Source organism: Patella vulgata, chromosome 7 (assembly GCF_932274485.2).
Source record: "Patella vulgata chromosome 7, xgPatVulg1.2, whole genome shotgun sequence".
Taxonomy (NCBI): domain Eukaryota; kingdom Metazoa; phylum Mollusca; class Gastropoda; family Patellidae; genus Patella; species Patella vulgata.
Window position 1 is genome coordinate 14,914,608 of NC_065885.2, and position 18,099 is coordinate 14,932,706.

General features: G+C 32.6%; 1 protein-coding gene across 1 annotated transcript in view; it reads right to left on the bottom strand.

Moving 5' to 3' along the window:
• LOC126827706 (conserved oligomeric Golgi complex subunit 5) overlaps positions 1-18,099 on the bottom strand; it is a 22,394-nt gene continuing 4,295 nt past the window's right edge. Inside the window, exons 2-15 of the mRNA XM_056102291.1 lie at positions 14,145-14,304; positions 12,871-12,983; positions 11,020-11,097; positions 10,342-10,429; positions 9,657-9,858; positions 8,764-8,922; positions 6,984-7,083; positions 5,700-5,810; positions 5,237-5,299; positions 4,641-4,744; positions 4,151-4,279; positions 3,015-3,200; positions 2,310-2,516; positions 1-1,271 (exon numbers count right to left, since the gene is read on the bottom strand). Coding sequence (XP_055958266.1) covers positions 1,148-1,271; positions 2,310-2,516; positions 3,015-3,200; positions 4,151-4,279; positions 4,641-4,744; positions 5,237-5,299; positions 5,700-5,810; positions 6,984-7,083; positions 8,764-8,922; positions 9,657-9,858; positions 10,342-10,429; positions 11,020-11,097; positions 12,871-12,963 — 1,644 coding nt within the window. The 5' untranslated portion in view covers positions 12,964-12,983; positions 14,145-14,304 and the 3' untranslated portion in view covers positions 1-1,147. The remainder of the gene's footprint in view (positions 1,272-2,309; positions 2,517-3,014; positions 3,201-4,150; positions 4,280-4,640; positions 4,745-5,236; positions 5,300-5,699; positions 5,811-6,983; positions 7,084-8,763; positions 8,923-9,656; positions 9,859-10,341; positions 10,430-11,019; positions 11,098-12,870; positions 12,984-14,144; positions 14,305-18,099) is intronic.

Sequence of the window (18,099 nt, forward strand, 5' to 3'; positions counted from 1 at the left end):
TTTACATAAATTGTGACCTATGCACATCAGATTTTTAGATCATTGAAAATGTCAGTTCATAACATAAACATTATTTCATATATTGTTAATGATAGTGCAATTGTAATAAATTCTATTAATAAAAGTTGGTTTTAATTTTAAATGGGGAAGAAGAAAATGAAAAGAAATGGGGTTTAATGTCCTACTGTTCTGCTCTGAACTGAGCTAGTGAAGAAGGGCATACGCCATACAGTGTGCTATGGGGGAAATTTTGCATGTACAGCGGCACTACAGCCTACTCTTACTCTTATATCGAATTCCAACTGTCAAGGGATCTTTTAAGTGCATGGCAATGTGTACATGGGACCTCGGTTTTTCGTCCCATCTGAACAACTAGACTTGTCAGGCCCTCCCTTCTGCATGGGGGAAACCACGCTGGAAAATCTGGATGAAGGGAAGAAGAAAAAAGAAGCATGATTTGTGTTGAACTGCGAAAAAGAAGGAACTGCATGTATGTGTATATTTTTTCATGTTTTATTATTTACCTAATATATTAAACCACTGTACAATATAAATATAGTGTATTTACAATAATATGATAATGTCAACAAGGTTATTAATAACAAACATAATTCACACATTACCTTGATATGTAAATAAAGGTAATAGCACAAAAACAAGGAGAATGCTTTCAAATGATTTAAAATGTATTACTGCACTCTCCTATATTATTTATCCTGTACAATATGGACAGTTATTTGAACATATATCTTGAAGAACACAAGCCCATGGATTTTATCAGCAAATAATGTGAATATGGACTATTATTTTAAGTTTTCTGTTAGTTCCAGTTGCTACACAGTCAATGATAATACATGATAAATCACATTGAAATGAAACAATATTTCAACATGTTATTTTAGCACAAAACCATATGGTTATGAAAGATGTAAATACATGAACTGGTATAAATAACTAAAAAAAAACTTTATAATGGATTTGATGGATTTGTAAATCACTTGAACTCTGAAACGGCCTTGTACTGCTCAGCAACGCTAATACATATTGATGAACATATCAATAAACAATTCCCACTGTAAAATATATTTGGAATGGTTAGGACCTAAACACAATTGATTTCCCTCCTGATTTAAAGTATATAAGAGAACTACGTTATTTGTTGTTGAATACCCAGACCTTTCTGTAATATTTCTATCATAATAGGATAAACATCTGCATATTCCTTTCCTTGTCTTTGTCGAACCGTCTTCACATAGGCCTCTAATGCTCCCCTATAAAATATAATATAATTTTTACTCTGGTTTGATGACACTAATGATAAACAGTTAATTATCAATTTATAGAATTACCTATTTGATTTGAGGGGGCCACAGTGGTAAGGCACCTGCCTCTAGATTACAATATAACTTGAGGATTTTTCAAGTTGACATGGAAAGTGTGCTTAGTCATTTGGATGGGACCAGAAACAGAGGACTCTCCATGGAAACATTGGTGTGCATGTAAAAGAACCCTTGACAGTTGGAATTTAAAGAAGTGTAGACAGAAACAATGGTGTCTGGGCAAAATCGCTTCCCCCCCTCCCCCTTGCATTGCACATGTTACAAATAAAAATGAATGTTACCCTACTCTATTCTGAAAATGACTAAAGTATGAGACTTTTGTTGGATTTTCATCGCTTTATAAATAGATTATTATTACTTAAAGGAGCTAAATCGCTAATATTTGATACCTAGAAATTGACCCAAATGGGTCGCAATGCATATAATAATGTAATCTGATTGTATATAAACTGATTTACATTCAATTGTTTCCATTTTGAATCTAATTTCAAATCAGTTATGTCCAGCATAATATAATACGGCACGGGTCTCAACCGAATAGCAATTTCTAGCGTCTGGTTATTCCAGTCTATTGCGCATGCTCTCCAGATAAGATATGGCTTCACCGTTTGACATGAGTTGTGGAATATGTCTAGCTTCGTTCTTTCTGGTCACTTGTAACAATGGTAAAATGTTTATTTTGTCTTGAATATTGGATATCAGAAGCCTACATTTTCCTGGTAAGATCACAACACCAATGTTGACTTGAATTGACAAATAATTCGTATTTTCAACATGTAAGACTTTGGATGATACTGAGTTAGAGACTTAGCTACTTTAAGTTTAAATCCTATTCCATTCTAGTCAAAATTGAAATTGTCAAATGTTGTTATATAACGCATTAAGTATTCAACAGGTCAAGCTGAAATGAAACCAAAATTAGTTGACCAACCAATTATCACTTGACTATCAATAAAAGTTTGTACTTACTTTATAAATTGTAGTCTGTCTGCTTCCAATGGGTGAGTTTCTAACCATTGAGAATATCGACTTATTGACCAATCAGAAGCTTGATGTGGTGATTTTAGTTCAGCAGGTGCTCTAGCAAATAGGTAATGGAGTATAGTACTATAAGGGATTATCTCCCCTATAGCGGGACTCTGTGTAAGATGTTCGGATGTTTGAAATAGTAAAGGTCTGAAATTATAAAAGGTAAATTCAATTGGACATTATGAAAATGTCCTATATTTCCCTAAAAGTATTAAAATAATGAGACCTATATTTAACCTAAAAGTATTAAAATAATTTGACCTATATTTACCTAAAAGTATTAAAATAATGAGACCTATATTTAACCTAAAAGTATTAAAATAATTTGACCTATATTTACCTAAAAGTATTAAAATAATGAGACCTATATTTAACCTAAAAATATTAAAATAATTTGACCTATATTTACCTAAAAGTATTAAAATAATGAGACCTATATTTAACCTAAAAGTATTAAAATAATTTGACCTATATTTACCTAAAAGTATTAAAATAATTTGACCTATATTTACCTAAAAGTATTAAAAATAATTAGACTTATATCTAAAAATATTAAAATAATTAGACACATATTTACTGAAAAGTATTACAAAAACTGAAACAATCTTTACCTCAAAATATTAAAATAATTACACATATATTTACCTAAAAGCACGTAAAAGTTTATAAGTTTTTCCTAAATCTGAAACTCTTCTACAGAAAGGTGAGATTGCTAATTCCATCTGAGCGAAATCTGCTGCTAATCGAAGTTTTCCACCATCTCCTAATGGTCGAATCAAACTAGCGTGTCTTATAAATAGCTCTGTACATCGACACGCAACTGGTAAAATACTAAAATATAAATAAACAAAAACACATTAAACTGTTTAAAACCTCTTGCTGAGTGACAGATGTTTTTGTGAGACGTTAAATTAGAAATCCTCTCTAATTACTGGTTGAACAACTAGAACACCAAGAAAATTATACAAAGGTGATTTCTGCTTAAAGGAGCTAAATCGCTAACATTTGGGACCTAGAAATTGACACAAGTGGGTCGCAACTCATATAATACTGTAATATGAATGTATATAAACTGATATACATTCAATGGTTTCCGTTTTTACTCTAATTTCAAATCAGTTATGTTCCGCGAAATAAGCCAGCAGTCTCAATCGAATGCAAATTTCTAGCGCCTGGTTATTCCAGTCTACATATGCCATTTGGTTTGGTGCAATATGTTTACCCTGTTCCTCGAGTCTCTTGCTAGAACTGGGGCTGAAACGCATTATGGTACACGATTCGTGTACCAATGGTAAAATGTTTATTTTATCTTAAATATTGGATATCAGAAGCCCATCTTTTTCCGGTAGGATCACAGCATCAATGTTGATTTAAATTGACAAATAATTTGTGTTTTTAATGTTGAATATTTTGGATGATATTGAGTTAGAGACTTAGCTACTTTAAATTTGATAAAACTGGCAGGTAATTAAATTCCTAGCACAAATCTTAGCTCTCAGCTCATGCAAAAGCTACACCATGAAAAAGTGACGTGGCCTGGAGAATGGAGTTAAATGGTGCTTTCTAAAGTATATCTCAAGTACCAAACCTCCAAAGAGTGCTTTGTATATCAATTCATAAAAAACTACATAAATTCAAGAAAAAGGGTCCCCAAATTGTGTGAGAAAATAAATTTCTTTAGTGGTCCACGAGCTGTCTTAGGCTCGCAGGCTCCTCCTCAGTCCACCCCTGGTTTGGATGATTAAAATGAATATAAGAGAAGTCGCTCTGCATAAACTTACCTTTCCATAATAAAATCGACACACTGAAACTGTGATATATAATCAGCTGAACATCGCATAACAAAACCCTGTAATTCCTTCATGTATAGAGAACATGGTGCTTCTGTTTGACCTGCTGGTGGAGCTCCACTGAAAATAACATGGTGGTCAGTACAATATATGAACAATATTGTCAATTCATCAAAAGGGTTTTTGTTAAAAAGAACTATTTCAAAAAAAATAAAAATAACAGCATTACTGGTTTGACTGTTACTTAGCGACAGGCAAAGTGTTTGTAGCCTGTAGCGATATGTTACACTGCACAAGCTACGAATGGGACGCATTATTCTATAATTCAAATCTAAAATGAAAAGCATTATCACTTTGACCGTCACTTAACAACAGACGAAGCATGTGTAGCCTATAACAATATGTCACCCTGCACAAGCTTTAGCTAAAAACGTTCTTAAGTTTAGACGGATCTTAGAGGGAACTTATCTTTAACACTTACCCAGAGAAATCTTCTTGATGCATAGTTAAAATAATGGCTTCTAGGGCGTCTAATATAGATGATAGTAAAGGATTGACAGCATTTCCCATTAATACAACAATATCCTGTAATATAATATCAATAAAATCAACACCCTGTAATCACACCAATATCCTGTAATATAACGTCAATAAGATCAATATCCTGTAATATAATATCAATAAAATCAATATCCTGTAATATAATATCAATAAAATCAATACCCTAAAGTAGATACTGAGCTGTAATATTTTAATAGTAAAATTACAACACTCTAATATCCTGTATATTAATTACATCAAAACCCTAACATAGAGATACTTGTAATATCAATACAACATTCTACAATATATATATAATACCCTAAATGTAATATCAATACAACATTCTACAATATATATATAATACCCTAAAATAGATACACTGTAATATCAATACAACATTCTACAACCCTAAAATTGATACCCTGTAATATCAATACAACACTATCCATCATGCAACAGGTTATCCAATAACAAGTAGTTCACAAATAGAATCTCTATGTAAAGATTACGAGTGTAAATTTAAATGTTACGTACCTTCTGTGATGCTAGAATACTTTCTTTTGCTTCAGGTGGAAAATGGTTGATACTTTCTATAACCTATAAATAGACCAATAACGTCAAATTAATATCTAGAATACAAATATTTATTGTTGATATAAAGAATATTACTGTTTTATTCAGAGACTGATATTGTTGATATAAATAATATTACTTTAGTATTTATAGATTGATGTATACATAGTTGATATAAATAATATTACCTTAGTAATAAGAGATTGATATTAATACTATTAAGAGATTGATGTAGTTGACACAAATAATATTACTTTAGTAAGAGATTGATATTAATAATATTAAGAGATTGATGTCGTTGATATAAATAATATTACCTCAGTAATAAAGTGATAGATGTAATTGATACAAATAGTATTACTTTAGTAAGAGATTGATATAAATAATATTAAGAGATTGATGATGTTGATATAAATAATATGACCTTAGTAAGAGATTGATGTAGTTGATATAGTGTATTTACAACAGCTGCATTACGAGTTTGACCTGATGTCGGTGGTCCAATAACTTGACTTGCTTCACCATCAGTTGACAACTAAAAGTAATTACAACAAATTAAACATACATTATGCAAGAGCTAAATCTGCCTATTTCAGGTCTTTCTTTAGGCCCGAAATGTTATCTAAATTATTAATTAGACATTAATTAACCTATCCAGGCCATAATCAACTCTAGATGGCAGCGGTAGCCTGCGATCTTTAGTGGATTGTAAGCCGATTTACCGCATAAATTTCCTTCTCAATTAAACGATTAAATGGATAATCGAGACTATGCTGTTTATCGTACTGACTTTAGTTATGATGACCGAGGCTTATGGGAATTTCAGTCGCTTAGTTCTCGGTTCATAGTGGATCAATTTGAATGAAATTTTCAGCAAATTGCCTTTACATTATCTAGTTTTTAACTATTATAGTGAGAACTGCCAACTCGTTACCGAATCTCCCATAATGTATCTTTAAACAACACCTAATAATAGTGTATGTTAGTCAAATCTTAGCGGTAAGCTAATGAAGCTAATACTGCATCCCAAAGATTCTTTTATCTTGGAAGTGGTTGCATACATTTGGTAATCTTTGTTCTTGTCTTGCTCTATCAACTCAAAATCGATCGGCATTAGACTTATTATGTTTTGTTCTTCGGACAATATTACTGGTATGCATCGACCGACAGACTTCAATTTTAGATATTACTGCACAATTCCAAGGTGACTGTGATGGCGTTGGATATGTTCCTGGTTCATATAGTACCCTTGTACCACTCTGGAAACCTCGGCAGGTTCCGGTGCCCAACATCTAACCTCAGCTGTATGACAGTAAGTGATATGTAGCTAATCCATACAATTGTGATGCAGCTACCGGTTTACTTAGAGGAAAACTTGCCACTTTTAGAAAGAGGTTCTCAAAATGGTGTTGTTTTAAAGTGTTTGGAGTTTTCATTGCAAAGTTGTCCTTTGTTTAAAGAAATCTGATAAACTTGAAATCTTTGTATTATAAAACACTCTTCACAGGTGTCTTCATAGGCGCCACCATTTTTAATCCGGGAACTTGAAGAAAGAAGTGCCAATGGCTGAATTCGTCATACCACCGAGATTAGATACATGGTACCCGAATCTGTCGAGGTTTGCCGAGTGACCTCTGTAGGCCTACTTGTTTAGATTAAAGATTTAGGTTTAATATACAAAAATATAATATTTAACAATATGTCTTACCAATTGTTCACTTTTTACACAAAATAATTTAATGGTGTTAGCCACGTTTTTAGCCACTGTTATACTTAATTTATTGTCGACTGCCGACACATTTAACTCACTGAAAAATAAATATAATCATACACTCACAATTTTTATCAAATATGAAATGAAATATGTGGTTTCAACTTATTTTTGATAAGTAATTCTATTTGCTTTGTCTTCTTGCATAGCAATATAGGGTGATAAATAATATCTTGTAATTCCATATGAATTAGACATTAATAAATAAAGTCAAGATGCTTGGAATAGCCTTAGTTTGTGTTTACTTTATTGCATTGATAAATTTGAGGGAGAGAGGGAAATAGGGTTTAATGTCAACTCGCCACAAATCTGGTAATTTCTGAACAAACATATGGAACAATTCACTGTAACCCAGGTTTAATCTTGTGTATCTAGCACTAATTTCTTTCACATTTGTTTAATATCAAATCATTGTTTAAAAATTCGTAAAAATCATTTAAAATCACCAAAATTCATCTACATGCAATTTGTACTTGTGTCCAGTTTAAGGCTGACTGATTAATTTTGATAATGAGTGTCCAATTTACAAGTATTTAATTTCCTGACCACTGTTCAAAAATTAATCATTATACATCATTAATCAATTGGGTTCAAAAACACACTTTTATGGATAACAATTACTATGGTTTATTTCACTGCGACGTTTCAACAAGGTTTCACAAGTCGTTATCAAGCATATACACAAATAGATAAAAATGAGAAAGATATGAATATATATACAAACATCAGTGCGAACTATCCAATGGAATGCAAGGTGAGTGAGCATGATTAGCTATAACAAGCTATTGATGTAACAAAGGTGCATAATCATAAACTATAACACATACTTATGGAAGAACAATTACTGATTTATTTGGGCGACGTTTCGAAGAGTATTCTCTCAACGTTTTCAAGCAAGTGCATAATCATATATATTAGAGTTGGCTTATTGTACAATTAAAAGATGAAAGAGGGGATTAACCGAGATTAACAAATATTGAAACCATACACATTGTACCATAACTGAAACCAGTATATACTAAAAAAACATTCAAGAAGATCAAACTGAGGGTTTATAGAACTATATCGAAACCATAATCTTTACATTAATTATAACAGTTAAGAAATATAGAATTTTATGGTTGTGTTTTATAGTTAAGTAATAAGTTGCATATATGTATTTACAAGGTAAATATATATCAAAGTGTTGAGTAAAATATAAATAAATAACGATAAATTAAGCCGAATGCCCTATGATGAAACCTTTTATAATTATAAATATGAGTGGTAAGATATTGTAATTTGGTTACATAGACATAAAATACTGTGATTAGCTAAATAAATTGTAGAAAATAATTGTTTATTTTTTAACAGTGATTGAGAAAGTAAACACTTGTAAATTGGACACTCATTATCAAAATTGAATGGTCAGCTTTAAACTGGACACAAGTACAAATTAGACGATTTATGGTGATTTTAAATGGTTTTTACAAATTTTTAAACAGAAATTTGATATTAAACATATGTGAAAGAATTTAGTGCTAGATACACAAGATTAAATGATACCTGGATTACAGTGATTTTATTTCAATAATTCGCTTGCACATTGGGGTCTTTAGCAGTGGGAGTTAACCAGAAAAACCACTAAGTTATAGACAGATCACCCCACTCCTTGTCAGATTTTATGAGATTCCCCTTGGGTAATAACTGAAATGTAAATAAAATAAAGATAACCAACCTATTGATCGTTTTGATAATATTTTCTACTTCTTCTGTTGTAGGTGGGTTTTGGTTACTGGAGAAGACCAGGTTGATCGGATCAAACAAACGTGATAAAGATTTGGATAGATAAGCTGTTTCAAATTTACTTAGTGTGTTTCTTAATGCCTTCTCCGAACTGAAATTAATAAAACATTTGTATATAGGATTCAGTAGAATGTTGAATGAGTTCTAGAAAAGTCAAATGCTATCTTTTTAAAATGATCTTGTAAAATTGGATTCTTCTGGTAGATGGGTTTATAAAGCGGCTAATCCTCTAACTCAATATTTTCACTAATATATGAAATTAAAAATACGAATTAGAATTCAATATTGGTCCATTTCTATCAATATTGGTGCTGTTAGATCCCAGTATCTAATATTTAAAACACAATGAAGATTACAACATCAGTACACAAATCGTGTGCTCTATGGTTGTGTGGGTCCCATTTGTAATGAACAAAGAAAAACATATGTGGAAGTAATTTGTAATGGCTGATTCAAAAACAAAATGTTTTTATACAAGCCATAAATTGAACTGTATTTTAAGGATAAATTCTAAGAAATTTGATTTCTATGTAAACTGACCGACAGGTAACTTTTCAAGCTGGTCAAGTCTCACTGCTGGTCAGTCAATACTGATAAATATGATTCTAATTTAGATTTGAAAATATCATGCTCATTCTCTGGGATCTCATTTGATCCACAATCATGGCCCATTTGAAGTCCTGGCTGTTGCATTCAATAATTTTCAGAAGAAGGACCACCATATCTCCCACCAGTGGCTTCATACCACACTGGACCCTATGCTATTTTTCTTCATTCAGTTCCCAGTGACAGATAATGATTTCAATGAAGAACTATGCTACTTACTCGTAACTATCTTTAGATTTACTAGTTAAGGTAAAGAATTCATCATTATGTCCATCCTCCTCTACTATACCAGTATCTGACATATTACTACCAGCATTCACCATACTAACAGAAAACTGATGCAATCTCTTCCACAGATCATTATATAAACGTAATAATTTAGGGTATTCCCCTTCAAATGCTTGTTTTAGGAATGAAGAAGCTGAAAATGGAGAAAGATTGGAATAAATAAGCTTTCTGCAACACATTTTGAATTTAAAACATCTGTTCTTTAATAAAAACAAGAAGATTCAGCCATGAAGATTCCAGGTGATTGTATATGACTTTGTTTCCATAGAAACACAAATATCATATAGATAACTTCCGGGAACAAAACAGGGATTGAATGACAGACTGATGGACTGATGGAGATCATTAACATATCACTTCCTTAACTGTGTTTGGGCAGATAGAAAGGAGTGTGACCCCAGAGAACTCAGAATTCAATCACAATATGGTTCAGCAACCCATTAGAACTGCGCTGATCATTCAAATGTGGACCAATACAAGAATACAATTTATCATACTGAAAATGAATCCCATGAGCAGCATGATCAGGGGTTGTTTTTAGTCCCTGAATTTGATCATTTGTCTTTATGTAAATCCGACCAAAGTCTAAAAACATTAAATAAAAGCAGAATCTTACTTTCAGCAGAATCTGTAAATTCTGTTAATAACATGGTTGTCACTGCTTCCCAAAATTCTTGCATAAAATTTACATCACCATTTCTATGCTATATAACAGAGGGGAGATAATTGTGTATAAATTGTTTAAATTAAACAAAACAGGTAATAATGGCAACGCTAAAGCTTTTTACCCCTTTCAATACAACCCTTTTTACCACTGTCAATGTTATACCAACCCTTTTTACAGCTGTAAATGTAATACCAACACTTTTATCTCTTTCAATGCAACCCCAACCATTTTTACCACTGTCAATGTATGGCAACCCTTTTTACTACTGTCAATGTAATACAAACCTTTTTTTACCACTGTCAATATTATACCAACCCTTTTTACCACTGTCAATGTAATACCAACCCTTTTATCTCTTTCAAGGTAACCCTAACCATCCTTACCTGTGCTATTATTATCATGCACCAAACTAAACATACACCAATGTAAAACCATTCATTATTGTAACGGACTAGAGTGTCCACAAGATATTTCATTTTATTAATCGTGATAACTCCTGATCCAACATTAGATAGTGGAAATCAATAGTCTTTTTTATTTTATGAACTAAAACACTGAGAATAAATAATCGACCACATTTCAATGTGGGCATTCTAAATTTAGAAAACACAGCTTAGAATTACCTACCTTGGCCAATTCTTCTATAAAACAGATGTGTGTTACTGGATCACGTTTCTTTACTAAAACTTTCTGTAAATGTTGAATCTTAAAGAAATACACAGAAAAGGTCTTAACATTTAAAGATACATTATGGGAGATTTTTATAGAGAGTTGGCCATTCTTGCTATAACAGTTCAAAAGTAGATAATGAAAGAAGAATATATTGAAAATTTCAGTCCAATTACTTTATTCTGAACATAGTTATCATCGTTGTAATATTTGACTAGAAATGGTAGTGAAATGTGCTTTCACCTTTGCCGATCGTTTGATTGACAGGCGTTAACTCCACCTACATATAGAAAATCCAAGTAAAGGACGATAAAACCCCCACACTCGAAAAAAAGGAGGGCGGAAGATTCCCTAATACAGTGCAGGCAAGTCTGGATCTCAGTGATACATCCGGGGATAAGCAGGAACAGATCCGTGAAAAATATCAAAAATAGAGGATCCCCGGCAACAAACTTCACAACACTGTGTAGATGGTTTAAAAAATTATAATCCAGACTATCCCCGGCAACAAACTTCACAACACTGTGTAGATGGTTTAAAAAATTATAATCTAGGTCTGGATTATAATTTTTTAAACCATCTACACAGTGTTGTGAAGTTTGTTGCCGGGGATCCTCTATTTTTGATATTTTCCACCTACATATCTCGATTATCAAGTAAAGTTTTCAATGGCATGCGGAAACGCTCTACAGCGGCCTCGCTAAGTACACTCTATCATTTAGCCTCGATCTAACTGACGTATTCTCATCAGGGTGCGCCATATTTGAATTTATCAATGAGTGAAATCCTATTTAAATCCGAGCTGTAGCCGAGCCATCAGTGGGTCTACAGAGTTCATTTTGGGCTTGTTGTTTAAATAAAGATCTAATTTATAATTTCTATAACATCTGAAGCCTAAATTAGGACTTGCAATAATCAGATTTTGCTCTTGCATAATGTATGTTTAATCAAAACAATAATATGGTCATTCTAAAAAGCTTAACACATTGTATAACTGTAAACTAAATTCTGTATTCTGAAATTGTGAAACTCAAATATTTTTGTTGATTTGTTTGTTTATTTACCATTCATAATTCTAAACTGGGATATATACAGAGAATAAAAAAAATATGGGTGAGTGTGGATCAACAACTGGTCATGGAAACTGATTAGTTGAAGTATCTTCTGTATTAAACAAATGAGAAAGGATATGGTTATTTTAAAATCACCTCATCACAAGCATGCAATTTTTTGGACAACATTTAATTTTTCAAGGCGTTTATTCAAGCTAAAATGTACTCAAATTGATTATTCAACATTTAATTAAGAAAACAAAGAAAAAATGCTAGATAACTCTCGGCTTGGATCTCGATCAGATCAAAAGATGTTACCCAACTCTTATAGGTGGCAGTGGCTTGTTTATAATAACTGCAAAGGATGCTAAATGTAGTGAAATTTTTAATTCATTATGTCCATGTAAATGTAAATACGGAATGGAATTGAACCATTTTACAACTTATTTTCCTTTGTTAGATTCAAATTTCATAATATTGTAGTTTGCAAGAGATTCAAAATCCTTCAAATGATGAATAACATATTTTAGTTTAGAAAAGTAAAGTTAAAATTATCAATTCCCTATAATCTGCCCTGAACGAAAACTTATAATCATCAACTCCTAATAATCTGTGATGAAAAGAAAAGTTAGAATCATCAACTCTCAATAATTTTTTATAAAAAGAAAAGTTAGAATTATGAATTCCCAATAACTTGTCACAAAAAAAAAAGTTAGAATGATCAATTTCTAATAATCTGTAACAAAAAGAATCATACCTGTGCACAAGAAGCATAAATATTATCCATGAGTTTTTCCATGTTTGTCCAGAGCATGGCTCTAAAAGCTGCTGTATTACCTGGTGTAGGCATAGCTGCTCTTCCTGGCCCCCCTGCAAATAAATAATACTATTTCTTTAGTATAATCAGATGAAGTATCTAAATATTTATACATGTTATAGAGATGGACTAGGTTTTTTATTTCATGGAACAAGAGATCTATAGCCTGGTCCATGTCCAACTAATGTATGGTTCTCTAATTCAGAAAACCAGATGGTATCAGTTTCCCTAGTTGTTGTGACTACAGTACTTACAAGTGATAAAAGAGACGATGTATCCATATTTATATTGTGACAATTCATACAATGAATTCATAACAAATTCATTAATTAAAGATGATGTCTTCCTGTCTAGAAATCCTGTGTGATTTGAGGATATATTTGGACTGAAAACATATTCAAACTAATTCATATATCAAAAGTTTGCTTCATATCTTGCTCAAACATGTCCGTTGCAAGAAAGCTCCCCCTTTTTAAGAAGCCTTTTTTATCACATGACTTGATTGAGGGAGAATCGATTTTTAGGGTGTATTTACTGCGGGCCATTTTCAATTAACCATAGACATCTAAACCTATGTAAATTCTTAGATTATCATTTTTAGTGTGTATTTGCTGTTGATCGTTTTCAATTAACCATAGATATTGAAACCTATGTAAATTCTTAGATTATCATTTTTAGTGTGTATTTACTGTTAGCCATTTTTCAATTAACCATAGATATTGAAACCTATGTAAATCCTTTGATTATCCTCTGCCAACTCCTTTTTGCCCTGTTTAGTCTACCAGGTGTTTAAGTCCTTCCGCGTTCTCACAACCGTTAGTCATTAGATCAATGTATAAGAAGCACTCCTTATGTCAATCAAGGAGACAGGCTGCCAGTTTGCGATATCCTTACATTTTTGTCCCGTAGGTGTCACGTCACATGCATGTTTTTTAGGGTATCCAGGACTTTGCCGGTAAGATTGATAGTATCTACTTTCCATACACACCAAATATGCCATCCTTTTAGTGGAAATAACTACCATAAAAATACTTGCCTGGGAATGTATCTTTAAGGGTAGTGCTTGAACACATTTACCCAAATTCATTTTTTGGATGAGAACTTACATGTATGCATTAACATCATATTTTTGTATATTTATTTGGCAATTTTCAAGAGAATCCAGTCCACCAAACTTGTGTAACCAAGAACTGTAATTTAAAGTGATTATTTACCTTTAGAAGATTGTGAAGTAGAAATAGATTTAGCATCTAGACAATTTCTGATGTTTGAATGTAAAACTTCTTTACATCCATTAACAACCTTCTCAACAACTTGATGTAAACAACCCAGATTGTGGAACACCTGTAACGATGTTGATACCTGTGTCTGATTCTACAAAACAAAAAACAGTATGTCAATTATAAACTTCTGTTCCTGCTAGACCTTATTTATGCATATATTACAAAACAATAACTTATAGTGGCTGTTACAGAACAAAAGTACAGTCCCAGATGTAATCCATCACAGTTAACCATACTTGACATTAGACACTTTGTAGGACCTTGTCAGGAGCTTTTTATCTCACCAGCAACAAAGTCTTCTGTGCATGTTATCAACTCTGTGGCTATATCTCAGTTAGTTGCATACTCTCCAGCAGTGTATCGTTTGATTAGAGCTAATCCAACTAAACACTGCTTTAATGGAAAAAAAATTTATGTTCCAAATTATGACTTGTCAATAGTCCGATTAACAATCAATAGCTAACTGCGTAACGATGTTAAATAACATTACGTCATGACTCACAATTTTATTATGCCCAATCAACCAGTGTATAGCAGAATATTGCAGAAAAACTAATGGAGACGAACAAAAACTTTCACAGTTTTTATCACCTTAAATCAATGTATTATGACAAGAGGAAAAGAAGGCTAGGCGTTGGGTTTGGGTTTCCTATTTCAGTCTTAAACATTTTAATTAAATAATAAATGGCCGAAAACAGCATAGACATCATAGGATGTAGACATATAAATAGAGAGAGAGAAATGGGGTTTAACGTCCACTCAACACAAACTTGGTAATTTCGGGACTAACATATGGTTCAATTTTATTTCAATAATTCGCTTGCGGATAGGGATCTTTAGCAGTGGTAGGAAACCGGAGGACCCGGAGAAAACCCACGAGGTTGGGCAGGCAACCCTACTCCTTGTCATGTACAACCGGGGAATCGAAACCACACCAATGACAGACCTTATGGTACAGCGTGCGCTTGCTAACCATTCGGCCATCCAACCCCTCCATATAAATAACTATGACCTAACAAGGGTGGTATTTAGTGTCATTATGTAAGGGTCATCATGACTTGATGTTTATTATTAGGGGTGTCACAATCGGAACAAAATTTGGGGTCGGGTTGTTTCTGAGGCAAAATTTGTCACTGAAGACGATTATGAGATTATTTTACTTCTGTGACGTCATTTTCGGTTGGGGTTTTTCTGATTTCCAAAATGGCCGCCAGAATTTGACGAAAAATTAATTTTCCAGATAGTATGGGTGATTATCACGCATGGTATGGCTTGTAATATATCATATATAAGGTTTTTTAGTAATTGAACTGAAAAAATAATCTCTAAAACTAGTTTCCCCAAATCCAAGATGGCGGAAATTCAAAATGGCGGCCAAAATTTACCTAAAATGGCTGATTTGTCAGATAAAAGTCATTTCACTCTTTGATATGATTTATAATATGTAATTTAAAGGATTTTCAGTGTCACTAAACTTAAAATTAATCTAAATATAACGGGGTTCCAAAATCCAAGATGGCGGAAATTTAAAATGGCGGCCAGAATTTCCCTAAAATGGTCGATTTTTCGGATAATCGTCATTTTTAAGTTTGATATAGCTACCATCTTATGGAGACATAATGTGTGGTGCATTTACGGTCTTATAAAGCTCTATTCTTACATAAAGAATTCTTGATTCGCACGGAAGTGTTTTAGCCGTGATCATTTTAAGTCATGCTTATGCCAAGATCTGGGTAAGTGTTAATTTAACTAGATATCAGAAAAGTACCACGTTTTCATAAATGTACTCTTTAGATAAATTGTACAATATATATCAGTTCACTAGTTACGTGTTGACCTTTAACATCACACTTAGATCCTGTACGCTTTGTGTCTTACAGTCAATACATGTCATGAAGAACTCTTTAGACATAATTTCGTTTATAATAATTTACTCGTTTCTATTGAGTTGTTTAGCAGAAGTAACCCATGACAACAATATGTTGAGACGACTACGTAACAGAATAGGACGATTCAATGTTACTAAAATGACACAATGACAATTTTAATTTTATTACCAACCCTTTCACAATATTTGAATGAAATATCTCACACAGGGTGTTAATCTGTTTTCAGTTTCTATTCCAATTCAATAAAACATTTAAAACATTTAATACATGTCTTGGCTTGATTCATTATTTACAATTTAATACGTTTATCGTGTATTTTAAATAATACAGTTCAAGAGATCAAAACATTTCCGAATTTATACATTCAACATTACACGTAGACCTAAATGTATTTTTCAAATACGTGTATAAACATTTATATGAAATATATTATAAACAGATATGCTATGACCAGCGTTGCCATTATCTTTATTATTCGACTGGAAAACTCCTGTCATTCACTCTGTCGTTCGACTGATCCATCATTCACGTTGTCATTTCCGAGTCTGAAATTTGGGGTATAGGGGTAGCTCATACCGGGGAGTAACATAGGCCAGGTGGCGTTAGTCTACCACTTCCGGTTTCGGAGTTATGACCCCCGAGCGAAGCCGGGCATTCTTCTAGTATATAAATAAATATATAAATAAATCATCATCATGGTCATCATCATGGTCATCATCACTATTTAACACCAATCATCGTCGCCTGACAATTACCTTATCTATTCAAAGCGCTTGTTTAGTTTTAAATACTTGTGAACTTTACTAAAACTCACTTTGTTGAACGGGTTACTTTCGTTGGTATCGCCATATAGGAACGCTTTTGTATTTATGGATTTAAATGGGAGGGTATTTAATGTTGAGATACGCTGAGACGAATAATTTGGGCAGTGCAGAAAATAATGGTCGCTGTCTTCTTGAGTATGACCACAACTGCATGTCGGGTTATGTAAAATATGCATTAAAAATCTATGGAAGTTTAGAGCACTTTTACAATTACGAAGTCTGGAATGTATAATCTGAAATTTACGTTCTCCATAGTAACATCTTACTGACATCAATAAATACAAAAATATAAAATGGCTGATTTGTCAGATAAAAGTCATTTCACTCTTTGATATGATTTATAATATGTAATTTAAAGGATTTTCAGTGTCACTAAACTTAAAATTAATCTAAATATAACGGGGTTCCAAAATCCAAGATGGTGGAAATTCAAAATGGCGGCCAGAATTTCCTTAAAATGGTCGATTTTTCGGATAATCGTCATTTTTAAGTTTGATATGGCGAGTGATATGCGATTTAAAGGGTTTTCTGTGTCACTCAACAACCTCAAAAGAAGAGTTTCCAAAATCCAAAATGGCGACCAGAATTTCCTAAAATGAACGATTTTTCAGATAATCGTCATTTTTTCGGTTTTGTATGGCTTGTAATAATGTCCTTTATTAGGTTTTCAAAGTCCACGAACTTGAAAATAACCTCAAAAATGAATTTTGAAAATGAATATTACCTCAAAAATGAATTTTGAAAATGAATATTACATCAAAAATGAATTTTGAAGATGGTAGATGATTGGTTAAAAATACAACAGGACAATCGTGAATTTTCCTATGGGATTGGCTTGTAATAGCAAAGAGTAGTAGTTATTTTGATGGTAACTGGAACTGTTATACTGGATCTCACATAAACAAGATTTAATATTATTCCAGCAAAACAGTGAGGTATATATATCCAGTTGTTAAGAATTTATCTATTGTTTATTCAGAAATGGTTCGAAATAGTGGTTCAGTGAGTAAGACTCGCTAAGAACGAGATCTGGGGTTCGATCCCTATGTTTGCTGAAAAAGTACCTTAGGATTTTCCAGTGTGGTTTCTCCTTGTCAGGATGCAGCACCGGGGGCTTCTCGAGAAACCAGGTTTATATGTACACGTTGACGTGCGCATACAAGAACCCTAGAC